Source organism: Bubalus kerabau, chromosome 23 (genome assembly GCF_029407905.1).
Source record: "Bubalus kerabau isolate K-KA32 ecotype Philippines breed swamp buffalo chromosome 23, PCC_UOA_SB_1v2, whole genome shotgun sequence".
Lineage (NCBI taxonomy): Eukaryota > Metazoa > Chordata > Mammalia > Artiodactyla > Bovidae > Bubalus > Bubalus kerabau.
This window is the reverse complement of record NC_073646.1, coordinates 27,362,545-27,388,997: the sequence shown is the minus strand read 5'-3', so window position 1 is coordinate 27,388,997 and position 26,453 is coordinate 27,362,545. Positions and strand designations below refer to the sequence as shown.

The following is a 26,453-nucleotide window of genomic DNA, read 5'->3' as shown; positions in this document are numbered from 1 at the left end:
CTCCCCCCATCCCTTTCTTCCTCCCCACCTTATTCACCGCCACTTCCCTCCCCACACCCTCCGCCCCCTTCCTCTTCCTGCCTCCTCATCTCCCTCCTGCATCCTCTCCTCCACCCTCCTACAAAAACTCCAGCACTTAGATCAGGCTGGGGGAGGGGAGTGGTGTTAGGAGAGGGCTCTCGCCCGGGCTCCGACTGTTCTCTGTTGGGACCACCCAGGTCCGGACGACCCCCAGGGTGCCTCGGGGTCTCAGAGCTGGCAAGCCAGGCCTCGTTTGGAGACATGCAGGGGTGGCGTGTTCCGAACACACACCTGGGAGAACGGAGGGGCACGGCTGTTGACCCTCCCTGGTCAGCCTGAGTTGACCTGCCCCATCTGGGCTTTTTAACCCAGTCAGCGAACTCGTCGGAGCTGGGGTCATTCACTTACTTTGTAAGAAAAAGAATCCCCCAAACAGGACCAAAGCTCCCAGCTGCAGGGAGCAAGGGAAGGGCGGAGAGGTGTATTATTATTTTCTAAGAGGACGAGAGAGGTTTGTTGCACGCGACAGTCCGCTGGGGAGGCGGGGACCGAGCCAAAACACGGTTCGGAGTTGGCGGGGTTTTTTTTTTTCCCCCTAAAAAAAGTGTAGGGAAAAAAACCTAAAAGTCTAAAAACAAACAAAAAAAAGGATACATCAAACTGATTCTCCCTTTTTGTATGCCGATGCTGCATGGGTCTGAGACACCAATAAACGGAGACTGCATGAGACTCATCTCTAGCCTCAGTTATCCTTACATGCGTGCGCCGCTGGGGCCGGAGGTACTTCCTCCTCTTCCGCAGACCCTAGTGCGTGGTTTGCGCATGCGCTGCACCGGTGGCCATCTTTACTGTGGGCCGAAGCCTACCATTCCGGAGCGCCTACCTGCGCATGTGCAAGCCTTCCCTCGCTTTCCTCTTCCAAGTAGCTTAGACTAAAGCGGAGCCTCCCGCGCCATCTCGGTGCGCCTGCGTACTGTGACCCTGCGCAGCCCGGGAGGCGGGTCTTAGCTCCAGGTGCGTACGGTAGCTGAGGTGGCGAAACTTCGAGGTGTGGGGAGAGGGTGCCGGGTCCAGGTGTAGAGAGGGGCGGCGTGAAGGCGAAAAGAACGGGTCCGCCCCTTTCCGGCGTGGAAAGTAGTTTCTGTGGGTCCCTGGGAACGTCGGAATACCAGATCTCGATCCGTGGGGGCGGGGTCCTTGGGGGGAACTTGAGCGCCCCCTTCTGGGAACCGGCGGGTCTGTTCGCAGGGACTGCTGTTGGAGCCTGATTGGTTAGACCGACGTTCCCCGAAGCCACGGGAAGCCCTACCCGCGGAGGCGGGGGTGGGGGATCCCTGGCTTAGTACTCCTGCCATCTCCTGTCATCGCAGGGCCCCTTCCCTAGTGGCATATGTCCCTTGTCCGGGGCCATGGAGACATTGCAGCCACCACGGCGGCGCCTCTGTCTGAAGAAGGGGAAGTGACCTCCGGTCTCCAGGCTCTGGCTGTGGAGGATACAGGAGGCCCCTCTGCTTCGGCCGATCAAGCCGAGGAAGAGGGAGGAGGCCGGGAGGAGGCTGAGCATGAGGGGTCCGGGGCCGAGGAGGTGCAGGGAGAAGCCCCCAGCCCTGAGGGGGAGGAGCGTGCCAAGGGAGAATCCGAGGACTGGTGCGTGCCCTGCAGCGATGAAGAGGTGGAGCTGCCTGCAGATGGGCAGTCCTGGATGCCACCCCCCTCTGAAATCCAACGGCTTTATGAACTGCTGGCTGCCCACGGTACCCTGGAGCTTCAGGCTGAGATCCTGCCCCGCCGGCCACCCACGCCTGAGGCCCAGAGTGAAGAGGAGAGATCCGATGAGGAGCCAGAGGCCAAAGAGGAGGAAGAGGAAAAGTGAGGGCACACCCTGGCACCTTGTCCTTGGGGCTCCTCCCCTGATGCCGGGAGGAAATAGGGAGGGAAGGTGGGACCCAGGATCATGGGAAATGAAGGGAGGGAAGAGACAGGGAGAGGAAGAGCCAGGGGGTTGCGGACAAGTGTGGTTGTTTGGGGGTGGGGGGAGAACCACCCTCACCCTTCACTGTCTGTCCCCCTGCCCCAGACCACACATGCCTACAGAATTTGACTTTGATGATGAGCCAATGACACCAAAGGACTCCCTAATTGACCGGAGGCGCACCCCAGGTACAGATGAGAGGGGAGTACTGGGCAGCGGAGGGGGGGCGGGTAGGGGGGGATGCGGGGGCGGGGGTGAAGAGCCTCTGCTCCCACTTACTCATAAAGTGACTCCCTAAAAGAGGCCTTGACTTGGTGCCTTGGTAGCTACACAACTTGTACCTTCAGGAGCGAGATGCACTCAGTGGTGCCGTCCTTCCAGCTTTAGTGGTCCCCTGTTGTGTTGTCGCTCAGTCGTGTCCAACTCTTTGTGACCCCATGGACTGTAGCCGACCAGGCTCCTCTGTCCATGGGATTTTCCAGGCAAGAGTACTGGAGTGGGGTGCCATTTCCTTCTCTCTTCCCTTAAAAGATTATCACAGATAATTTCATCATGCTTCTCATTACTTTGATCTCAGTCATCGTAGAAGTCCAAGTCATTGCTATTATTACCTAGATCCGCATACCCACACTGCTGGGTACACGTCCTAATCTTACCCAGTTTCCCATCCTGTGTGCCTTCCTAAAGTTTACCATTCTTGTTTTGTTTTGGGCCGTGCTGCTCGGCACGTGGGATCCTAGTTCCCTGACTGGAGATGGAACCTGTGCCCTTGCAGTGGAAGCACAGTCTTAACCACTGGACCACCAGGGAAGTCCCCTTGCTGTTGTGCTGTGCTTAGTCGCTCAGACTCTTTGCAATTCCATGGACTGCAACCTGCCAGGCTCCTCTGTCCACGGGGATTCTCTAGGCAAGAATACTGGAGTGGGTTGCCATGCTTTTCTTCAGGGGATTGTCTCAACCCAGGGATCGAACCCAGGTCTCCCACATTGCAGAAAGATTCTTTACCATCTGAGCCACCAAGAAAGTCCCCTTGGAGCCATCTTCTAAAAAAATTTTGGCTATGGTGGTCTTTGTTGCTGTGCACAGGCTTTCTCGAGTAGCAGCAAGCAGGTACTGCTTTTTGATACTTGGGTGTCTCATTGCAGTGGCTTCTCTTGTTGCGGAGCATGGGCCCTAGGGCACGCGGGCTTCGGTAGTTGCAGCTCCTGGACTGTAGAGCAAGGGCTCCGTAGTTGTGGCACACGGGCTTAGCTGCTCCAGGGCATGTGGGATCCTCCTGGATCAGGGATCGACCTCATGTCCCCTGCGTTGTCAGGCAGACTCACAACCCTTGGACCATCAGGGAAGTCCTGGAGCCATTCCTGATTTCGGTTTCTTTCACCTCAACATTCAAGCCAGCAGCAAGTCTTGTTAGCTCTGCTTCCACATGTCCATGTTCAGCTCTCCACCTTTAACATGATATCTTCATTCAAGCCACCACCATCTCTGTCACCTGGAGAGTTGTGGTAGCTCTTAACTGGTCTTCCTGCCACCAGTTTCAGCGCTAGAGACAGTTTATGTTTCAAAATGTAAGCTGTGTCACTTCTCTTGTTTTCAGTCCTCCAAATTACGGGGGCTGGTGTGGGTGGACGAGCATGTCAATTGAGAATCCAAGCTCCCCTCTCCCCCCACCCAAGGCTTCCATGTACACTAAGAGATCCAAACCCCTTGTCATGGCCTGTAAGTCATTTCTTTGGCCTCGTCTTTGCTGTCTCTGCTAGCTCTACATTTCTCATTAAACAGACCTCCGTGTTCCTTCCCTGGGGCTTTTGCATTTGCCTGTCCCTTGCCTGGGACACTCCTTCCTGATCTTCACATTTCTGGCCTCTTCTTATAATTTAAAGCTTCAATTCCCACCCCGTCTGAGACCCCAACCCTAAATCTCAGAACCTTCATGACGTCTATGGCAATTATGTCTGAATGAATTGAAAAATTTACATGGTTTACAAATAGTCTTCTACCCTGCATATAGAAAGATAATGTGCTTCTAATTCTAAAACTTTGAGTGTGAGTTGAATGTGCCAAAATGAAACCAAAAAATTAAAATGTGACAATATCCAAAAAAAAAAAAAAAAAGTGCCTTCACAACAGACCTGGAAATCTTTTTGTTTAATAAGCTCCCCAAGTGATTAATAAGATCCAGGCAGGTCTGGCACATACCGCCTCACTCCCTTCCGCTTTTCTCATCTTCCCCTTCTTCAGGAAGCTCAGTCCGGAGCCAGAAACGGGAGGCCCGCCTGGACAAGGTCCTTTCAGACATGAAGCGACACAAGAAGCTAGAGGAGCAGATCCTTCGTACCGGCAGGGACCTCTTCAGCCTGGACTCGGAGGACGCCAGCCCCGCCAGCCCCCCACTCCGGTCCTCAGGGAGTCTCTTCCCCCGGCAGCGGAAATACTGAGGGTGCCGAGTCTGCCTGCTGGAGCCTTGGCCCACCTTCCGTCACCCAGGGCCTTGGGCAAGAGGAGAGATGCTCCCAGACTCCCACCACAACACCTTGCCAGAAGGAGGACTGATGTGTGTGTGTGTGTGTGTGTATGTTTTCTCTTGAACATCTGTTGGGAGACCTGAGCCAAATTTGCTGAATCTAAAATAAAAAAAAAAATTTTAAAGCAAGTTACCTTCTCTTAGAGGAGAGGCTGCAGCTGAAGCCAAAACCCTTGTGGAGAAGCAGGACTGTACTCACCCCGATTGGGCAATTGAAGGCAGATGGGGTAGAAGTGAACTCAGTCAGCACCTGCCCCCTGCCTCGGGCCGTGGACCCTTCCCAGTGTGCGTCCAGGGCTGCCAGCTGGCTGTGGGGTGGGCATTCCCCGCCACTGAATGAGCCCAGTGCCTTCAGCTGTAGTAGGAGCCACCTTGTTCTTCATTAGTTGTTCAGTCGTGTCTGACTCTTTTGCGACCCCACGGACTGTAGCCCCATGGACAGGCTCCTTTGTCCATGAGATTTCCCAGGCAAGAATACTGGAGTGGGTGTCATTTCCTTCTCCAGGGGATCTTCCTGACCCAGGCAGGGATCAAACCCACATCTCCTGACTTGGTAGGCAAGTTTCTTTACCACTGAATCACCTGGGAAGTCAGAAGCCACCTAGAGGTGGAGAAAAAAAAAAGAAATGAGAACCAGCTGCGAGGGCCCTTTAAATCCCTAGCCCCACCCCTGAGCCTGCCCTGTCGGGAAGTGATCCCCTGGGCTGGGTGCTGGAGTTTCCCCGAACTGAGGAGTCTGTTGCAGCCAAGCCACACTCCTGGATGTAAGTACTTCATAAAGGCCCCAAACCAGTGAGTGGGACCTTGTGGCCCTCAAGTCCCTCTCCAGCTCTGTTGTGCCTTCTTGGGGCTTCAGCTGGGGCAAGTGGTCCCTGAACCAGAACTAGGAGAAGATGGATGGCAGCTTAGCCTTGGGAGGGTTTGCTTTCCTTGTTTTTTTTTTTTTTTTTTTTTTTCTGGCTTCTGAAGTAAAGGTAGATCAACTTGTCACCTTGCTGATACCCCCAGACCCTAAATCTCAGGCCTTTCTGACCTCCAGCTCCCCCATCGGCAGTAGGGGCAGAGGAAACCTAAGGGATCCATTTAGACTCCCTCCTCAAATGAGATTGGTCCCTGCCAGATTTATCTTGCCTGTCCCCTTGAGCTCTTAGAATGTAATCTTTTTTTTTTCCTCCGTTGAGATTCCTCAGCTCTGCAGATGTCGAGGTTTTCCCCTCTGCCCTGCTCAGGGCTGTGCCAGCTGTGGGCCTTGCAGATCATTTGAGAAATCATTGGCAGAGTAATCTTAAGGAAGGCTTGATTTCCAGAAGACACGGAGTTTGCTGAGCAAGGCTCTGTTTGGTTTTGGTTTTTGACAGGGCGGGGGACAGGGTGACCAAAGTGAAAAGAGGAAGCTCTATTTTGGACCCACTGGCCTGTAATTCTGGGGATCTTAGAAGCACAGAGGGTGGGGGGGGGGTAGTAGTAGAAGCAGGTTGTGCCCTCTTTTCTCTGCTCCATATCCGGGTGGGCCCCTATATTTTATGGGGAGAAGGGCTGGCAGTCACTAGGGTGCCAACTGACTCCCAGAAGCTTCTGCCTGTTGCCACCCTTGGCACACAGGACACCCGACCGGCTCTGGGGCTGAGGCTTTCTGGGCAGAGCAGCTCTCTAAAGCCATGAGCACGTAGGGCAGCCACCTTGAATGGCTACTCGGGCCTCCTGTTGGGTGCTGCCTTCCTAGGTTGCAGAGAATACCTTTGAACTGCACTGGCACTATCTCCTAAAGAGTACCCAGCCCCACCTAGGTCCTGAAGTCCTGACTCTAGAATCTTACTGACATTTCTGCTTGAGAACCTACACTACTTCCTGGTTGGGCGGCTCTGCAGACACAGTACCTGGGGTGGAATTCTGGCTCCATCACTTGATCACTGTGTGATTCTGAGCAAATTCTTTAACTTCTTTTTTGTGTGTGTGTGTGAAGTTGCTCAATCATGTCTGACTCGTTATGATCCCGTGGACTGTAGCCTACCAGGCTCCTCCGTCCGTGGACTTTTCCAGGCAAGAGCACTGGAGTGAGTTGCCATTTCCTTCTCCAGGGGAATCTTCCTGACCCAGGGATCAAACGCAGGTCTCCTGCATTGCAGACAGATGCTTTACCGTCTGAGCCACCATCTCTTGATCACTGTATGATTCTGAGCAAATTCTTTAACTTCTAGGTTCTTAGGAGGATTAAATGAGTTAATTAAAAGCATTTACCACAATACCAGGCCCAAATTAAGTTATTAATGAGTAGGAGCTGTTACAGGGGGAAGTGAGAGGCACTTCCCACAGATAGAAATTCCAGAACCTCGCTCCTGGAAACCTTGTGAAAGTGTTGGTCACTCAGTCGTGTCCGACTCTGCGACCCCTTGGACTGTAGCCAGGCTTCTCTGTCCGTGGGATTTCCTGGAAACCTTAGTCCGTGGGTATGGGGTGAGGCCTAGGCATCAAGATGACCAGCTGAGTCCTATGATTGGGCGATTTTAACAAATGTTGATCTGGATCAGGGGTTCTGAAGCCTGGTTCCTGGCTCACTTCCAATCGAGCTGATCTTTGCTGTCAATGACTGGCATTAATTGGTGACATCTGGGAGTTGTTCTTTAGTTGCTGAGTTGTATCTGACTCTCTGCAATTCGATGGACACTAGCCCACCAGGCTCCTCTGTCCACAGGATTTCCCAGGCAGGAATACTGGAGTGGACTGCCATTTCCTTCTCCTGGAGATCATCCCGACCCAGGGATGGAACCCAGGTCTCCAGCATTGCAGGCGGATTCCTTACCCCTGAGCCACCAGGGATGCCCGCATCTGGGAGGCAGGATAGAAACAGGATCAGCATCAGCCTGAGCTGGCAGAGCTGTTCTGTCCCCGGAACAAGCTGCTGCTCCCCAAAAGTGGCCCAGCGGGGCCGGAGCTCAGAGAAGATTTTCCTCGGAAGAAAAATTTCCTAAAAACTTGGCTGCTACTAAAGAAGTGGCTTATGTGAGACAAATCCTCAAGAATTTCCACTCTAGTCCCCTAAAACAGGAAATAATCTCCCTAAATAGGGAAGCTGTTTGGTGAAAACAACCTCTCTGCAGTCCCTGAGTAATGCGATTCTTGAATTATCTAAACAAAGACTAGAATGTTTAAAATCAGTGAAGGGAAGCTGCAAAGATGAGTTCTGTTTGTGCTTGAGGTTTCTGTGTTTTTTTCCTAAACCTAAGCTTGATAGAGGGCTTCCGTGGTGGGGCTCCGTGGTAAAGAATCTACCTTCAAAGCAGGAGACGCAGGTTTGATACCTGGGTCTGGAAGATGCCTTGGAGAAGGAAATGGCTACCCGCTCCATATTCTTGCCAGGAAAATCTCATAGACAGAGGCGTCTCGCAGGCTACAGTCCATGAGGTTGCAAAAAGAGTTGGGCACGACATAGCAACTAAACAAATCCACTACAAACAAAACTTGATAGAGGTGGGGGCGGTGGGTACCAAGGCTGTCTCCACCCTTTCCTCCAACCTCAGGCCTGCCCATGGCTTGGGACCAGGGGCCTTGAGCGCTGGCTGGGGGGCTACTTGGACCTGGGGGTGAGGGGCTGGGAAAATACATGAAACTTTCTGTATTTGAGGAACAGTTTGCCATCTGGATTTACCTTTCTCCTCCTAGCCACCCTTCGTCCATTAGACATAACCCAGTCTTTAACCCCAGGAAGCAGTCAGTTTTATTCCCACTTCAGTCTAGGAGAGTAAGGCTCAGAGGCTAGCAAGTGGCCCAAGATCCTATTGGCAGAGACAGACCTCAGTCCTTTCTGTATATTAGAGTCAATGGAAGAGCTTTTATATATAGCAATACTTGGACCCCCCCACCCTGGACCAGTTAAATTGATCTCCAGAGATGGGTGGTTTTAAGAAATATCCAGGTGATTCTAATGTACAGTCAGGCAGGGTTGAGAGGCTATTACAGAGCAGAGCTGCTCCATACTTTACGCCCAAATCACTGGGGATCTAGTTCAAGATCTGACTGATTCAGCAACTGACAGGTCAGGAGAACCCGAGATGCCGCGTTATTAACAAGCTTCCAGGTGATGCTGTTGCTCCTGTTCGCTGCAGCCCCATACCTCATGTGGCTGGTCGACCAGGCATCTGCTATTTAAGATTCCCAGCCATTCACAATTGACCCTGAAAATTGGACCTGTGATGACTCATTTATTTAATTTTGCTATAGCATGTTTACTCTTGAGCCAAAAGGGGTCAAGAAATTACCTCTTAACTGGAGGATAAAGCCAGTTTCTTCTCACAGGCTGTTTCGTGTTCTGGTGCAACACTTGCCCCTCCCTCCTTTGTCTATGGGATGCAGCTGGGGGAGACTGGTCTCTGAGACTTTGGGTGAAAGTGACTGGTTCTGGCAGGAGCCTCATGAGACATAAGGGTCAGTGTGATCAGGCCAGTCTGAACATGTACCCAGAGAGCAGCCTAAGGCACAGATTTCAGAAGCAGACACTGAAAGGAAGTCTCAGTGAATTTAGGGAGTTGGGACCAAACTCGGGGCTTGGGCAGGACTTTCTAAAGTTCAACATAAAATTGTCTTCTGAGGGCTCTGGTATATTGAAAGTAAAATGCTCTAACTGTAGACATCATCTGGCAAACCACAAAAGCCTGTATTTGATACACAAACATGCTGCCTTAGGTGGTTTCCCTGGATCCCTGAGAGACCCTCTGAGGCTCACGTCTACTTCCGGGGATGGCAAGATGGAAAAGGCAAAGTCTGTTTTGTAGGGGGTGGAGTTTTTTAGTTTGTGCATTGGTGGCACTGTGCAGCATGCAGGATCTTAGTTCCCCAACCAGGGATCCACCCGTGCTCCCTGCATTGGGAGCACAGAGGCTTAAGCACTGGACTGCCAGGGAAGTCCTCAAAGCCTGTTCTTGGGTGAACTTAGCAGGTGATCTTAGGTGGAAGGCACAGCTTTGGGGCTGAGGAGATGGTTGACCAGGGAGGTGAGACAGTCCCAGTACTGAAACAAGAGTAGTTAACAAGGGCTTGGCCTCCAAACAAGACAGGAACCCAGCCTGATTAGCTTCAAGGATGATTCTCAGCTGAGTCACTGAGCTGGGCGAGGCTCTCGGCCCCCCAACTGGGCCCAACTGGGGTGACAGATGGTGGAGAGGCCTCAGCTGCAGGGGGTGAGGGATCGTCCAAAGGAGCCTTTGGAGGCTGTTCCCAGAGCCTGCTTCCCAGCCTTGTGTGGCCTTCTAGAATTCAAGTCTTGTGGGGCCTCCTAGAGCCCTGTACTCCCCTCTGCTTGCAGCCCTAGCCCTCCCTCTCCCCCATCTGGCTTTCTGGCCAGGCTTCCGCTGTGCAGAGAACCAGGAAGAGGCTTCCCTAGGCTGTCAGATGCCCCTTGGCTATTCTAGGCCCACAGCTTGGGTGACACACAAACCTGTCACCTTCCTGATCAGTAAACAAGTTTAAAGCGGATATGCTGGATGGGCTAAGGGGCCACTATAGTGCTAGGTCACATCCTCTAACTGGATAGGGAGGCTGGGCCTCAGCTGCAAGCCACACACAGTGCTTCTCAGAGCCAGGCTCTATTCCAAGTGCTTCATAATAAACTCCATTCTCATAGACTTGGGCTGATGCCCTATCCATCCCGAGTTCAAAGTCCAGGACACGGGAATAGGGAGGGCAAGGGACTTGTCTAAGATCACCCATCCATAGTGAGGCTTAGAACCAAGATCCAGGCAGTCCTAGCCAGGGGAGGGGGGATGCTTTTGTGGGGCCCTGTCCCAGGGAATGGAAGCACAGCTGAGCAGGATGGGCAGTAGAGAAGAAGGAAAGCAAAGGCCAAGGTAAGAATGGGGAGAGCAGAAAGCCCACACTGGGTTTTTCACACACTACCTGAAATCAACAGAAGAGGGAGCTCTGATGTTAGGAAAGTTAAGGGTAATCAACCTGACAAACAGGCAACAGAAAAGTATCAAGATCAAATCCCATACAAAGTTGCAAGAAAAAGGAGCAGAGAATCGTAGCCCTCAGGATATAGAAAGTGTACCAAGAAAACAGATGAAAACTGTAACCTTTGAAAATGAGGTAAGACATTAGAACATTGGGCTTCCCTGGTGGCTCAGCTGGTAAAGAATCTGCCTGCAATGCAGGGGACCTGGGTTTGATCCCTGGGTTGGGAAGATACCCTGAAGAGAACTACTCCCCACTCCAGTATTCCGGCCTGGAGAATTCCATGGACTGTATAGCGACTTTCACTTCACCAGGCAAGAAAGGAGCAGATCAGAATTGTAAGTAACCCCTGGCAGTCTGGCTGAATCCTTGCCCCTAGCTGCACTGCGTGCCACTGGAGAGACACAGGACCAGGTATTCCATCAGGATGAGAATCTAATGGTGCCAATGACTTGTGTGGCCTTGAACGACTCATCCTCCCTACCTAGGACTGTTACTTAGCACTACACTGTCTATCTAATATGGGGATCAACTAGCCACATGTGATTAATTAAAACTTGAGGACACTCTCACCTTCTGAGATGACCTATATTCTGTCTGTGGAGATTCTCTCTAAATCCACTTTTTTAAAAAAAATTTAGTTTCTCAGTCACACTGCCACATTTCAAGAGTTTGGTAGCCACGTACAGTCAGTCCAAAGACCGCACTGATATTTCCATCATTGTAGAAAGTTCTATCAGATGATGCTGAGTTGGAATTTTTTGGCTGCGCTGGGTCTTCACTGCTGCACCTGGGCTTCCTCTAGTTGTGTGAGCGGGGGCTGCTCATTGTTGTGGAGCACAGGCTCTAGGCGCACAGGCTTCAGTAACTGCTGCGTGCCGGCTCAGTTGTGGCTCAGTTGCTCCACAGCATGTGGGATCTTCCCTGACCAGGGATTGAATCATGTGCTCCAAATTGGCAGGCGAATTCTTTACCACTGGACCACCGGGCAAGTCCTGGAAGGTTTTAAACAGGAACCACACAGGTGATGTGAGTACACTGGCACAGGTGTAAGACAACGGGGAGTCGTGGGGATTGTGGTTAAGCAGGAAAGCTTGTGACCCATCTAAAGCGCTCAGCAGCTACTTGGCACTCAGCAGTTTGTCACGTGGGAATGTAGGGCCTGGCTCCTCATTCGTCAAGAGAAGCAGGAATCGGGAATTTATAAAAACTTACAATTTTCTAAACAGAAGAAATTTTGCAGATTGTGTGGATCAAGTAAAACCCTTGGGCCTCACCTTCATCCCATAATTTTGTGGCTCCTGCCTCTGTTTCCTGTGTCAAGCCACTTTCCCTTCCTCTTTCTCACTTCCCATTTCTTTCTCACCCAGGTTGAAAGCTAGATGAACGGTGGAGTAGATGGGTTCCACTCCTTTTTTGGTGGTGGCTTCAAAACTGTTGGACTGGGACTTCCCTGGTGGTCCAGTAGTTAAGACTCCTCCCTTCCAATGCAAGGGGCGCAAGTTTGATCCTTGGTCAGGGAACTAAGATCTTGCATGCTGCACAATGTGGCCAAAAATATTTTAAGCTGGACCAAAGTCTCAGAGGGCAAGGCTTTGAATTCCCTAGTAAATTTGATTCCTTTTGTGTGATTCCAGGGGACATGGCCAAAGTTCAAGGCATGCTGGAGGCAGGACTGGGGTTTAGGTAGGCGGTGTGACATTCCTGAACAGGCTGAGCACTGGATGTAACCACCCAGGATTCAGAAGCAGGTAGGGTGGGGGTGGATGGAGTATTCATTTACTCCCTTTCTCCTTCCCACCCACCCCTACCTGTGATGGCAGGGAGTCATGGTTGGCAGCAGACCAGAGAGAAGTGGGAAAGGACTAGACACTTTGGTGTTGCTAATCCGGCATCAGTTCCATCAGGGGTCCCTTCCTCGAGGGGTGGCTCATATCTGAACAGTTCATCAGGATTGCCTACTGTGCAAATATTCTCAGGATGTGGGCTAATGTTTGCATACAGCTGGGGCCCTCAGGATCCCCTGAAATAAAGGAGCCTGCCCCCTGGAGGATCCAGGGAGCTCCTCAGAGCCTCTGCCCTCTGCACCGTACTGGGGGGGGAGGAACCCCCACAGGTCTGCCAGAGGCTGACCACCTTTCCCAGCTCGGTGCACTTCTGCCTCCTCCACACTGGGGGTTGAACATCGGGAAAGTTTTGATCTGAAGCCGCCTCCAGGGGAGTTCCCTGGTGATCCAGTGGTTAGGACTTGGTGCTTTCACTGTCATGAACCCAGGTTCTATCTCTGGTGGGGGAATTAAGATCCCACAAGCTGCGCTGCGTAGGAAGCTTGAGGGAGGTTAAGTTGATGGGAATGAGGGAAAAGAGTTGGCAGAAAGCTGTGGGATTCTGTGGTTAACTACATCAAGCATCTCTCAATAGAGATGAGGTCTGGATGGGCTGCCCTGGGTGGGAAGAAAGAAAGAAGTGAGTGGGGTTGGTAAAGGATGAAATAGCCTGAGCTGAAGGAACAAGGGCCCATTCCCCTATCACCCCAGGCAGTCTTTACATCAGCCTCATCCCAAGCCCCCCGAACTCACCTTTTGTCTTCTGCCCACCTCTGTGTCACTCTGCTGCCCTGGGCTCAGGAGTCACCATGTCGATGGAAGAGTCCATCATCCGCATCCCGCCATACCACTACATCCACGTGCTAGACCAGAACAGCAATGTGTCCCGCGTGGAGATCGGGCCAAAGACTTACATCCGGCAGGACAATGAGAGGTGGGTGGCCAGCACTAGGCCACGGGGACACCTGGGGCCAAGGAGGGCCTGGGAGTCTGGCTGGCATTATGATCCATCTCCTCCTTCCCGTTCCCGAGCAAGACTGGCATTGGCTCGGGTCACAGGAAGCTGTCTCTCCCTTTCGCTGCCTCCTTCGGGACTAGGGACAGGGGTCTGAGTCCTCACACTGCTTCTCGCCCTCCAACAGGATCCTGTTCGCTCCCGTGAGCATGGTGACGGTCCCCCCACGGCATTACTGCATGGTGGCCAACCCGGTGGCCCGGGATGCCCAGGGCACCGTGCTGTTTGATGTCACAGGACAAGTGCGGCTCCGCCACGCGGACCTGGAGATCCGGCTGGCCCAGGATCCCTTCCCCCTGTTCCCAGGGGAGGTGCTGGAGAAGGTACCCGGCTCACCTTCCCCGTACCCACTCTCTTGTGTCCTGCCACCTTGACCTAGGGCTCAGCACTGCTTTCTGGAGGGAAAACAAATTGGGGTGGTGGGAGGGGGTGGGGATGGTAGGGGACGTTTGCTGGTTCTCATTGGGACAGAATTGACGGGATGCCCCCTCCCTCACCTTCCCCAAATACCCTCTTCCTCTTCAAATGCCCATGTCAGACCTTTGAAAGCTGTTGGCCTATCTCGCCACCTAACCTTCCAGGCTCCAGAGCCTGCCCAAAGCTCCTGGCCAGTCTGGCACTCAGTGACTTGTGCCGAGAGTAAGCATTTCATTCCCTCAGACAGTCTCGGCCGCCAGTGGGCCAGATCAGCAGTGGTGGACCAGGTGAGGCCCAGGCGCCTGTGGTCGCTCCACGGGAAGGCATTGCAGACCCAAAGTACCAGCTGGGTCCATGTTGCCCTCCGGCCCTGGGTCTGAGACTGAGGACACCCCACCTTGATTTCTGCGACATTTCTTGACCTTCACCGCCCTCAGGAGTCCCCTCTACTAAACAGTGCTGCTGCTTCTCTTCTGCACTGGGACTGGTGACCATGAGGCAACCTTGAAAACAAAGCCTCACGCTTCAGATATACCCATCAGAGTGGTGTAGACCTTCCCACCTCCTGTTTCCTGAGTGCCCCAGTGCACACTGGGCCATGAGATATTCACCTACTCAGCTTCCCTGATGTTTCTCCCACAATGCCCAGCAAGCCCTCTACCCAGTCTCCCACCTGGATTTCTAGTTCTAAACAGGATCTGAGCACTTCTGCAGAGGAAAGTACTTCCTTGGCCCTCAGCCGTGGCATCAACTCCATCTTAACTCTTAGCTCTGTCAACCCCGTCTCAGCTTTTCAGGCCAGATGGCTCTGGAACCACCCCTATCTTGTACATCCACTTGGAGTCATCTTTGGGGATGTGGAGAGATTGATGCTGTGGACTCTGACCTTGAGGGTCTCAGTTGGCTTCAAGGGGTCACAGCTCTGAGTACCCCATGACTCCCCACTGCTTCCCCTGTTAGGACATCACCCCGCTGCAGGTGGTTCTACCCAACACCGCCCTCCATCTTAAGGCGCTACTGGATTTTGAGGATAAGAATGGACAGAAGGTGGTAGCAGGGGATGAGTGGCTATTTGAAGGGCCTGGTAAGTGTTTTTCTATCCAGCCGGGTTTGGGGTCAGAGGCTTCCTGCCTTCTCATTAGGGCCTTGATATCTTCTGACTTTCAAACCCTACCTCCCCCATCTTCCCTTCCCAGGCACATATATCCCCCAGAAGGAGGTGGAAGTCATCGAGATCATTCAGGCCACAGTCATCAAGCAGAACCAGGCCCTGAGGCTGAGGGCTCGCAAGGAATGCTTAGACAGGGATGGCAAGGAGCGGGTGACAGGTGGAGTCTTGAAGTGTTCACGGGGGTAGGGCGGGCTGAGCCTTGACTGTGGGGATAAGTAGGGGAGGTTGGGGGCTGGCCACCTGTAGCCTGGAGGAAGTGCTTCCCTGGTATCTCTTGTCAGCTGTTGGGGGCTGCCTCATGCTGCTTCCCCCACTAACCTGACCCGGATCCTGTTGACATGGCTTTCCCTTCCTCCGACTCTGTCGTGAGCTGGGTCTGTCTCTAGACCAACAAAGCAGGTGTTTATATTGTTGCTGTGCCTGTGTATGCTCAGCCCTGACCCTTTGCGACCCCAGGGACTGGAGCCCGACAGGCGCCTCAGTCCATGGGATTGTTCCAGGCAAGAATCCTGGAGTGGGTTGCCATTTCCTCCTCCAGGGGATCTTCCCAACCCAGGGATTGAACCCAGGTCTCCTGCACTGCAGGCAGATTCTTTACCTCTCGAACCATTGGGACTTCCCATGTTCATATGCAACTAAAATTGTTTGACAGACGTGTTGTATTAAACAAAACAAGGTCTTAACAAAGGCTATGCTTACTGAGCCAGGTGTGGTTCAAATGTTTTACTGACCGCAGTTCCCTTAGGTCTTTCTGCCACCCTGAGGCACCACAGCTCCCATTTTCCAGATGACAAAACTGAGGCCTGGGTTTATGGCCAGAAAGAGCCAGGCTGGAACTTGTGCCCAGCACTCTTGCTTCTCTAGTAGGCTGAATGACCTCTAAGCTGTAATGCCGCAGTTCTGCCCATTTTGTGTCAGTCGCCCAGTCGTGCCCGATTCTTTGTGACCCCTTGGACTGTAGCCCACCAGGCTCCTCTGTCCATGGAATTCTCCAGGTGAGAACACAGGAGTGGGTAGCCATTCCCTTCTCCAGGGGACCTTCCTGACCCAGGGATGGAACCTGGGTCTCCTGCATTGCAAGTGGATTCTTTACTCTCTGAGCCACCAGGGAAGCCCTTCTGCCCATTTTAGGGGAAGAAGAAAAAAGCTGGTCTCTGGAGCTTAGAGAAGGCCTACAGGGTACTGGCATAGCAACAACTTGGATGCTTGGAAGACCTTTTTTTTTTTTTTTAAATCTCTCTGAGGTAGGGGTTGCTTTTCCTCTGGCCTCAAAAAAGGAAAAGAAGGACTTCTGTCAGGCTCTTGAGCCTGGGGGCAATGATCTCAAAGTGGTGTGTGAAGCCCTGCAGGTACCCTTTATCTAGGCTGTGGGAAGGGGCAGCTGGAGAGCAGGCTGGGTGACTTTTGACCTTTGCCTCTCCTCCCCGGCCCAGGAGAAGAATGGCTGGTCCGCTCCGTGGGTGCCTATCTCCCAGCAGTGTTTGAGGAGGTTCTGGATGTGGTGGATGCTGTGATCCTTACGGAAAAGGTCTGTGCTATGGGGGGCCCTGGGTGGGAGATTCTCGGAGGGGCAGAGAACTGTGGCAGAAAATAAGATCACCTGAGGAGTGTCCTGGGTCACTGGAAAGGGTTTAAGAAATGCTCCTGGGTTGGTAGACACTGTGACTCAGACCTGGAGCATTTAGTGACCAGTGGGGTTCCCAGATCCCCCGAGGAAGTTAGTTGGAGGTGGGTTTACTGAAACCCCCCTGCCCCTTGACATCTTGCTCTCCAGACAGCCCTGCACCTTCGAGCTCGGCAGAACTTCCGAGACGTGAGAGGGGTGACCCGCCGCACTGGGGAGGAGTGGCTGGTGACTGTGCAGGACACGGAGGCCCACGTGCCAGATGTCTATGAGGAGGTGATGGGGATTGTGTCCGTCACCACCTTGGGCCCCCACAACTACTGTGTGATTCTCGACCCGGTTGGACCAGACGGCAAGAACCAGCTGGGGCAAAAGCTTGTGTTCAAGGTAAGTGCCTGCCCCTCACCCAGAGGGGAATGGCCTGAGGCCCTGGACCCTTGTCCCTTCCCTCCTCCCACCCCAGGTACACGTTCTAGAAACATCAAGCTGCTTTCGGCTCCCTCTGCGCACACTTGTCTTTCTCTCTTGAGGGTACAGTGTCACTGATCTTTCTGGCAATCCCTGACCTCGGGTTACCCACAGTCTCTCCTGGGAGCGCCTCCCTGACCACTGTGAATACAGACCCAGAAACTCACTCTCATATTTCATGTCTCTCTCTTCTGTTAGCTTTGTCATCCTGCATCAGACAAATCCCTTGGTTTACCCTTCTCCCCATCCACTACCTCATCCCTTCTCTGAACTATATGTGGGACTACCAGAGCTGGGCAGGCCTCTCCTATGACAGTTATAGACATTTGGGGCTTTGTGAGGCGTATGGTCCCTGTTGTGCTTAGTTCTGCTGTTGTGCCATAAAGCAGTGTAGATTGTCTTTTTCTTTTTTAAATCAGAGGCTAATCGCTTTACAATATTGTGTGGCGTAGACATCTTGTAAGTGAACCAGTGCTGCTGCGTTCCTGTAACACTTTATTTGCAAAAACAGGAGGCAGAAAGAATAGAAACAAATGCCCATCAGTTGATGAAGAACTGAAAAATATGGTATATCCATTCAGTGGCATGTCAATCAAAAGGATAAGATAGTCTTTCTGGGGTGGTGGACACTCATGTTCTTGAGAGAATTCAATAAAGGTAAAAATGAGGTTCTAAATACGTCCTACAACATGGATAAACTTGAAAGCATTATGCTAGGCAATAAAAGCCAGGCATAAAAAGACCACTGATTGTATGATTCCATTTATAGAAATGCCCAGAGTAGGTAAGTCCACACATAGTGGTTGGGGCGGGGATGGGCAGTAACTGCTATGGATACAGGTTTATTTTCAGGATGATGATGTTCTGGGGTTAGGGAGTAGTGTTGTTGGGCAACTCTGGATATACCAAAGCAACTGAATTGTGTACTTTAAATAGGTGTATTTTATAATATGGGCTTCCCAGGTGGCGCTAGTGGTAAAGAATCCACCTGCCAGTGCAGGAGATGTAGGAGAAATGAGTTCAGTCCCTGGGCCAGGAAGATCCCATGGAGAAGGGCATGGCAGCCCACTCCAATATTCTTGCCTAGAGAATTCCATGGACAGAGGAGCCTAGCAGGCTACAGTCCATACAGTTGCAGAGTCAGCCATGACTGAAGCGACTTAGCACATGGGCACATGTTTTATAATAGGTGGGTTTTATCTCAAATATATATTTATATTGTATTATGTTATATTAAAAAATAGCAGGCCAGATTTGGTCCAAAGGTCAGAGATGGGAAACTGTGTACTACACCACCCTAAGAGAATAAAATGTGGGAGAAATAAAGCAATAATAGGTTAATTCTGAACTATTGAGCTTGTGAGAACCCAGACCTTGACACTTCACAGAATCTTTCCAGGGAAGGTTTGATCACATCTACAGGGATTTGTGAAGAGTCTCAGTCTAAATAAATGATTTGCTGTATGATGAGGTGGGGAAGGGACTTTGGCGGGGGGGTGCAGGGGCTTCTGTCCTCAACAGAAGTCCACGATCACCCAGGGCTGAGGGAGGTACCATCAGAGGGCTCCACAGTCCTGGGGGGCGACGGCTCCTGACTCCACTTCTCCCTATCAGGGAGAGCAGTCTTTCTTCCTCCAGCCCGGGGAGAAGCTAGAACGAGGCATCCAGAATGTATACGTGCTGTCGGAGCAGCAGGGGCTGCTGCTGAGGGCCCTGCAGCCCCTGGAGGAGGGGGAGGGCAAGGAGAAGGTCTCACACCAGGCTGGGGACCGCTGGCTCATCCGTGGACCCCTGGAGTATGTGCCGCCCGCCAAGGTGGAGGTGGTGGAAGAGCGTCAGGCCATCCCACTGGATGAGAACGAGGGCATCTACGTGCAAGATGTCAAGACCGGAAGGGTAACTGTGGAGGGGTGGGCACTGTCACTGCCGGGTGGGTGTGGTGGCAGCTGGTCTGGGCGAGGGGATGATGCGGATGGGGAGGTGGGCAGTGGAGGTGACAGAAGAGCTCCATAGCGTTGCTGGCAGCATCTGAGCCAGCTGGCTGCAAAAGACCAGGGCGTTTTCTGGAATTCTTGCCTTCCCTTTGCCTTAAATGGTGGTTGAGTTGTTCAGTCATGTTCGACTCTTGCGACTCCATGGACTGTCGCCCACCATGGCTCCTCTGGCCATGGGATTTCCCAGGCAAGAATACTGGAGCAGGGGATCGTCTCAACCCAGGGCTCAAACCCACATCTCCTGCATGGCAGGTGGATTCGTTACCACTGAGTCGCCAGGGAAGCCCCTGTCTTAATTTTAAATGTTAACATTCCTGAGCAAGAAGATGAACCAGATTTGAGGATGGGGACTCAACCCCCAAGGCATCTAGATCTGGCCTCCGGCATAAAGGTCTGACTGGGATGCATTGGAGCAGTAAGACCCCACCTGCCTCACATACCCTTTTCCTGGTGGAATCCCTCCTCTTTGCCTGTCACCTAAACCTTGATCTTGGTTTGACTGAGGACCACATCTCCAGCCTCTTTTAGGACTCCAACCTACAAGTAGAGTTCAGAATCCCAGGAAATGTTAGTGTGTGTGAACTATTTCCTAGGGTTGTATCTGTCCCTGGGGTGCCCTCCAAGCTGCCCTATGAAGGAAAAGTCGAGAACAATATCGGAACATAACCATATACCAAATTCTTGGCACTAGACATGCAAGATATCATTCATTCCTCAACCCTACCCTCCATTTTGCAGATAAGGAGCTGAGAGACACGGGGTGGTGGGGGCAGTGGGGGCAGATAGCTGCCCAAGATGACCAAGCTCACAGAGTGTGAACTTGAACGCAGCCTCCTTCCGGAGGCCACCTTTAACCAGGATGCTGCCCTGTCTCCTGGATCACTTCCGCTTTAGGGCTGCCGGGTGGGTCTCTCTTCGTCTTCCCTTCACTGGTGACATCCCTCCTCATCTTCCAGGTGCGAGCTGTGATTGGGAGCACCTACATGCTGACCCAGGACGAAGTCCTGTGGGAGAAGGAGCTGCCTCCAGGGGTGGAGGAGCTGCTGAATAAGGGGCAGGATCCTCTGGCCGACAGGGGTGAGAAGGAGACATCCAAGACCCCTAAGCTCTCCACTCCCCGGAATAAGACCCGCGTGGTCAGCTACCGCGTGCCGCACAATGCCGCAGTGCAGGTGTATGACTACCGGGAGAAGAAAGCCCGGTGAGCAGTGGCCTGGGTGGCTGTGCCATCAGGGGGCTATGGCGGGAGGGTCTCTCCAGGCCTCTGACCCCCAGCTCTCTCTGCAGCGTGGTCTTCGGGCCAGAGCTGGTGTTGCTGGGTCCTGAAGAGCAGTTTACAGTGTTGTCCCTCTCGGCCGGGCGGCCCAAGCGTCCCCACGCCCGCCGCACGCTCTGCCTGCTGCTGGGGCCCGACTTCTTCACTGACGTCATCACCATCGAGACAGCGGACCATGCCAGGCTCCAGCTGCAGCTTGCCTACAACTGGTAAGGGGCCCCGGAGGGGCACCATGAGGAGGAGAGATGCCTCCCCAAGTGCTGAGCCCACAATCAGGGTGGAGCACCCAGCTCCATGCTGTGGTCAAGGGGCAAACCCAGGGGTTCATGCGAATGCAGTCTGATGCTGGAGGGGAACAACAGGGAAGATGTGGGCTCGCCTGGAGCAGGATTTGGAGGGACGTGGGTGGAAGACACTCACCAGCTAAACTCCCAGTGGGAATTCAGCCAAACAAGGTTTTAAAAAGACTGTGTGTGTGTCTGTGTGTGTTCTGGGACGATCAGGTGGTCAAGAGCAAGTGCTCTGAGGCCAACAGGTATACCACTTGCTAGCCACGGGCTGGGCAAGCACTGGGTGCTTTCCACAGGTTCCCAGTCTGTAAAATAACAGCGTCACCATCAATCTCATGGGGCTGTGGACAGGATGCTACGAGAACTAGAACAGTGACCCATCTGTAGTTAAAGCTCAAATGGCAGTGATGAGAGTTAGGGGACAGAAAAGTCAGACCCAGAAGCAGTGCTTGACAACTCCCAAGCACACCCTCCTCACCTCTTGGCTGAGTGCCTGGGACATGACAAGAGCAGCTAGCTGGACACTGGCATCTTTGGGGGCACTGCAACCTGACAAACCGAGGGCACCTGGTCCCGGGAGCCATTCCACCTGGGTTCAACTTTCTGGCTCAGGAGGACCTGCTGTATGACTTAAGGTCTGTCACTTATCCTCTCTGGACCTCAGTTTCCTTGTCTAAAAAATAAAAATCCCCACCAAATAGGGTGGTTTGAGTGAGTGAAATGGGAACGTGTAAGTTTCTTAGGACTTTACCTGATACATAGCAGATGCAAATTAGCATTCTGTTGTGAGACCCTGCGTAAACCACAGAAGGTGGGTGTCAATGTCCATTTTTGAAGACGAGAAAGTTGTCTTTGCTCACAGGCACTTCGAGCTGAGTGACCGGAAGGACCCTCAAGAGACGGCCAAGCTTTTCTCAGTGCCCGACTTCGTGGGTGACGCCTGCAAGGCCATCGCATCTCGGGTGCGGGGGGCTGTGGCCTCCGTCACCTTTGACGACTTCCATAAGAACTCGGCCCGCATCATTCGCACTGCTGTCTTTGGCTTTGAGACCCAGGAAACCAAGGGGCCTGACACCATGGCCCTGCCCCAGCCCCGGGACCGGGCCATCTTTCCCCAGAACGGGCTGGTGGTCAGCAGTGTGGACGTGCAGTCGGTGGAGCCCGTGGACCAAAGGACCCGGGACGCCCTGCAGCGTAGCGTCCAGCTGGCCATCGAGATCACCACCAACTCCCAGGAGGCAGCTGCCAAGTGAGTGAGGCCTAGGGGCCTGGCTGACCATGATGCCCACTGTGGGCCCCGCCTCTCCCAGGTCCCCACCTCTTGCCCACTGCCAGGACCCCAGTGACACAGCACCTCTGGTGGTCAGCCTGCTGTCCCCCATACCAGCAGAGAGCCTGGGCCACTGAAAGTGGAATAGATGCTACCTCTGCTTCTGTGGCTTCTCACCTTGCTGGTGCTGGAACCCAGATTCATTTCCGCAGCCTTCCAGGCACTCTGGGGTCCAGCCCTGCTTCCCCCATCTCGCCTTCCTGCCTTCTCCCAGGGCTCATGTGCTCCAGGCCCATAGCTCCTTTCTGCTCCTCAAGGTGGGAACTCGGCTATGCATTTAAGGCCTTCTGCACTGGCTGCTCCCTCTGCCCGGAGTTGTTCTGCACTTGAGGGCAGGTTCCTCCTCTGGCCTCCAGAGCTCACCTCCTTGGAGAGCCCTTTTTCTACCCCAGCTGAAGCAGTGCCCTCTTTGCCCAGTCATGTTACTGTAGCAACCATTTCTCAAAGAGCTTGTCACTGTCTGAAATCTTGGTTCACTTGTTTTTTCCCCCACTGGAAGGTAAGTTGTGTGAATGCAGGGTCATGGCCATGTGCACTGCACCTAGAACCGCCCCTGGTTCACCTAATATCCATGCTGCTTTTTCATTTGCATGTTGAGGGCCTCTCCTCAGCCAGTGCTCCTGGCCCTTGGAGTTCTGTTCTGGCCCCACTCCCAGCGTCTTACCTGTCCCCTCTCCCACCCAGGCACGAGGCTCAGAGACTAGAACAAGAAGCCCGCGGCAGGCTTGAGAGGCAGAAGATCTTAGACCAATCGGAAGCTGAGAAAGCTCGCAGAGAACTCCTGGAGCTGGAGGCTCTGAGGTGGGGTGGAGAACTGGCAGAAAAGATGGCAGAGGGTCTTGGAAGAGCAGCTGATGGGGGGAGTGTGTGTGTGCGTGCGTGTGTTTGTGTTCACTCATGCTGCGATAGCACAAGTCAAGGGTAGAGGACGGTGGGGCTGGGCTTCCTCAGGGGCCTCCCTGACTTCTCTGTACCGCCCTCAGCACCGCAGTAGAGAGCACCGGGACCGCCAAGGCGGAGGCCGAGTCCCGAGCTGAGGCAGCACGCATCGAGGGAGAAGGCGCAGTGCTCCAGGCCAAGCTCAAGGCAGAGGCCTTGGCCATTGAGACGGTGCGTGGGGGAGATGCCTGTGAAAAGGGTGTGGCCTTGGGGTCTGGAAGAGGCCCGGTCTCTGAAGCCATGTGGGACACCAAGTACCCTAACAGAAAGCCCCATTCAAGTGTGTTGTGGTTTGTGGAGTCCTTTGCCCTGTTTCCATTCACCTAATACCTGCCTTGAAGGTAAGGATAATTATTACCCATCCTACAGATAGGCATTCCCATACTGGCCAGCTTTCTGCTAGGTATGTTGTGTTTTTACAGACAAGATCTTGAAATTCCATATGGGTAGAAATTCTCTCAATTTTACAGAGGGAACTGAGTCTTGGATTAAGGAGTTCCCAGGGGTCAAAAGAAGAGGGCAGCAGAGGCTGAGTGGACATGAATTGGAGCAAGCTCCAGGAGATAGTGAAGGACAGGGAAGCCTGGCATGCTGCAGTCCATGGCATCACAAAGAGTCAGACACCACTTTGCGACTGAACATACACAGGGGTCACTAGTTAAAATGTGGCATAGCCGGGGTTCACCCCTAACTGATAAGTTTCCTATTTCATCCTTTCCATCCAAGGTCTCTCAGGCTATCTGGCTAGGTGACTTGCTAGATACATCTAGGGGCCACCCAATCAAAAGAATGCTGGGTTTTCCCTTTCCAGGAAGCTGAACTTGAGCGAGTAAAGAAAGTACGAGAGCTGGAGCTGCTCTATGCCCGGGCCCAGCTGGAGCTGGAAGTGAGCAAGGCCCAGCAGCTGGCTGAGGTGGAGGTGAAGAAGTTCAAGCAGATGACAGAGGCCCTGGGGCCCAGCACCATCAGGGACATGGCTGTGGCAGGGCCGGAGATGCAGGTGAGAGTGGGGGAGAGGGTTCAGGTGTGGGCGTGTGTGGATGTCTGTGCATGTGGATGTGTGTCTTGGGACCATGTTTGGAACCAGGAAGACAGAGCCAGGGAGGCAAATACTTCTAGAGAGATGTCGGGGACAGAGAGACAAGAGGAGGTGGTGGCTTGGACTCTCCATGTATCCCGTGTTCTGACCCATGTCATTCCAGCATGGGGTCATATCAGGCACTGCACTGGATTCAGTGAGCTCCTGGGAGGGCGGTAAACTGATGGGATGTCAATCCATGACAAGTTGCTTCAAAAGAAGTCAAACAGGGCAATACGGAGAAGGGGGAGGAGAGGCTGCAGGTTAGCTGGGTAAGAGGGAACCCCTCTGAAGAGGGGATACTCAAGTTCTGCACAGTCGATGAGGGCTTCCAGCAGAGGCTCCAAGGTGCGTTTAAGGAACAGAAAGGTCTGGATGGCTGCCACCTGGCAGGTGAAGGGTGGGGAGTGCTGAGCTCCTGGAGGCAGCGGCCAGAGCTTCAGGGTTCTTGAGGCCTGGGAGAGGATGAAACCTTCAGGCTCCCCTTAATGGTCCTCACTTGTCACTGAGTAGTCCTCTGAGGATGGCTTGAGCAGCAGCTGCAGTGTGAGGGCCGAGAACAGGGTAGCCCCCCTCCCAGAGAGGCGGCCGAGGGGATGAGAGAAGGGACTAGGTTCTGACTGCGTTTTCACCCGCCTCTTGCTCCTTCCAGGTAAAATTGCTGCAGAGCCTGGGCCTAAAATCCACCCTCATCACCGATGGTTCCACGCCCATCAACCTCTTCAACACAGCCTTGGGTTTGCTGGGGCTCGGGGCTGAGGCCCAGCCCCCAGCCAAGAAGCCCACCGGGGGACCCAGCGTCCAAGAGGGCTTGCTTCCTGTCTCCACTGCTGCCCCCCTAACTCTTGGAAACAGCCAGGTTGTGCCTTAGCTCTGTACTGCACTGACAAATAAAATGGACACTTCTGGGCATTTAAAACCCTCTTCTGTTACCTTCAGTCTGTTATCACAAGGGAGCTTAATAGTGGTGGGGAAGAGATCCTCTGAAATCTTGATGGTTACTACAGGCCACCCTCATCTGGAAATGGAGAGGAAACTTAAGACAGGGAGAAGACTAACCCAAAGTCAGGCTGATGGGAAGATGGACCTAAAGTCCCTCTCAGCAGCCAGACTATCCCTTCAGCAGTCAGCTCACCTGGATGCCCGTGGGGGGAGATGATGCCACAGGCGAGAGGATGAAGCCTGTACCTCTTGGGGTGGCTGGGTGGCTTCTGCGCCATCTCTTCTCACTACCATTTCCTCCAGGAGCCCAGTTTGGCCAGGGCATTCTGGAGTCTTAACCCTCCGTCTGTGGGTGTATCCATCCCAGCTTCCCCACCTCCTGCACTTGGGAGGCTTTATCCGGCGCCACCTGCTGGTCAAACTATGCACCTGCGCATGGCACTGTGCACCCATGCCTTCTCAGATCGGGCGTCAGATCCGAGAGGAAGATGGTGCAGTGGGCCTTAGGAACTGGAGCCACCTCCCTTGGCTTCTGATTTGGGTTCTTCGGAGCATCAAGGAAGGGGTGCCCCTTCTCACCCTCCCCAACGACCATTAATGAGCCCTTATTTGTGGGAAGGATCCAGGTACAATCAATCTGGGCACACAGGTAGAGGCTGCAAGGTATACCAGCCCTCCTGCACAGGTAGATCTGTAGATGCCAGGCCTGCCTGGTCTCTGCTGAGGAAGCAAAAATATGCCTAGGTAGAGAAGCTTGGGTGTCTAGCTGTGCAACAAGAGAACCCAACCTCCCTGATCTTTTCCTCATTTGTGAAATGAGCCAGCATTTCCTCTACTGAGCAGTTAGTCACTCAGACACGACTGACTCTTTGAGACCCCATGAACTGTAGCCCACCAGACTCCTCCATCCGTGGAATTCTCCAGGCAAGAATACTGGAGTGGGTTGCCATTCGCTTCTCCAGGGGATCTTCTCAACCCAGGGATCAAACTGGAGTCCCCTGCATTGCAGGGAGATTCTTTATGATGCTTTTTTTTTTAGGGTCTTATTCCTCTCCCTTGAGTGGGCCCTGTCCCATGAGCTCTTGTCTCCTGCCTTGAGTTGCATTGGTAACCAATGGCTCCACTCAGGTCTCCGCTGGTTGGGGGCGGGGCTGTCTATTTAGCCCATAGCACTTGGTGGTGCTGTCTTGGTCTTGGTAGAACAGGCAAGCAAGTCAGCTCATCCACCCCTCCTTCCTACAAACCCCCTACATCTTCCCTGCTGCTGCTGCTAAGTTGCTTCAGTCGTGTCCAACTCTGTGCGACCCCATAGATGGCAACCCACCAGGCTCTGCTGTCCCTGGGATTCTCCAGGCAAGAACACTGGAGTGGGTTGCCATTTCCCTCTCCAATGCATGAAAGTGAAGTCGCTCAGTCGTGTCCGACTCTTCTCGACCCCATGGACTGCAGCCTACCAGGCTCCTCCATCCATGGGATTTTCCAGGCAAGAGTACTGGAGTGGGGTGCCATTGCCTTTTCCGCATCTTCCCTGAGGAGAGGCAACTAACTCAAAGCTCTTTATCCAGTACCTGGTACGTGCTGTGTTAACACTGTTTATAGCCAAGGGCCTCTGGGGAGAAG

At 53.2% G+C, this 26,453-nt stretch overlaps 2 protein-coding genes and 1 long non-coding RNA gene across 9 annotated transcripts; 2 read left to right on the top strand and 1 right to left on the bottom strand.

The window, feature by feature from the left end:
* Positions 1-877: 877 nt before the first annotated feature.
* PAGR1 (PAXIP1 associated glutamate rich protein 1) lies at positions 878-4,646 on the top strand. 3 transcript variants are annotated; one of them, XM_055561270.1, is made up of 4 exons: positions 878-1,035; positions 1,270-1,890; positions 2,099-2,181; positions 4,235-4,646. In XM_055561270.1, the coding sequence occupies exons 2-4, from the start codon at positions 1,412-1,414 to the stop codon at positions 4,429-4,431; spliced, it is 759 nt and encodes a 252-aa protein (XP_055417245.1). In that variant the 5' UTR covers positions 878-1,035; positions 1,270-1,411; the 3' UTR covers positions 4,432-4,646. The 3 variants fall into 3 exon arrangements, with proteins under 3 accessions (XP_055417245.1, XP_055417246.1, XP_055417244.1); XM_055561271.1 differs by having other exon boundaries at positions 879-1,035; positions 1,392-1,890; XM_055561269.1 differs by lacking the exon at positions 878-1,035 and having other exon boundaries at positions 1,068-1,890.
* Positions 3,063-8,296, bottom strand: LOC129637277 (uncharacterized). 3 transcript variants are annotated; one of them, XR_008707414.1, is made up of 4 exons: positions 8,164-8,296; positions 6,395-6,632; positions 4,717-5,118; positions 3,063-4,617 (listed from the first exon to the last, which is right to left on the bottom strand). It is a non-coding gene; the product is annotated as an uncharacterized LOC129637277 (long non-coding RNA). The 3 variants fall into 3 exon arrangements; XR_008707416.1 differs by having other exon boundaries at positions 6,529-6,632; XR_008707415.1 differs by lacking the exon at positions 8,164-8,296 and having other exon boundaries at positions 6,529-6,656.
* On the top strand, positions 5,158-24,810 carry MVP (major vault protein). Of its 3 annotated transcripts, XM_055561267.1 has the most exons (16): positions 5,266-5,281; positions 10,664-10,801; positions 13,091-13,223; positions 13,432-13,627; positions 14,682-14,805; positions 14,918-15,049; positions 16,326-16,420; positions 16,667-16,903; positions 18,599-18,880; positions 19,935-20,179; positions 20,266-20,463; positions 21,407-21,793; positions 22,559-22,675; positions 22,858-22,984; positions 23,625-23,813; positions 24,544-24,810. In XM_055561267.1, exons 3-16 carry the CDS (start codon positions 13,099-13,101, stop codon positions 24,760-24,762), a joined length of 2,673 nt encoding a protein of 890 aa, XP_055417242.1. In that variant the 5' UTR covers positions 5,266-5,281; positions 10,664-10,801; positions 13,091-13,098; the 3' UTR covers positions 24,763-24,810. The 3 variants fall into 3 exon arrangements, with proteins under 3 accessions (XP_055417241.1, XP_055417242.1, XP_055417243.1); XM_055561266.1 differs by lacking the exon at positions 10,664-10,801 and having other exon boundaries at positions 5,158-5,281; XM_055561268.1 differs by lacking the exons at positions 5,266-5,281; positions 10,664-10,801 and adding an exon at positions 12,112-12,214.
* The last annotated feature ends 1,643 nt before the right edge of the window (positions 24,811-26,453 follow it).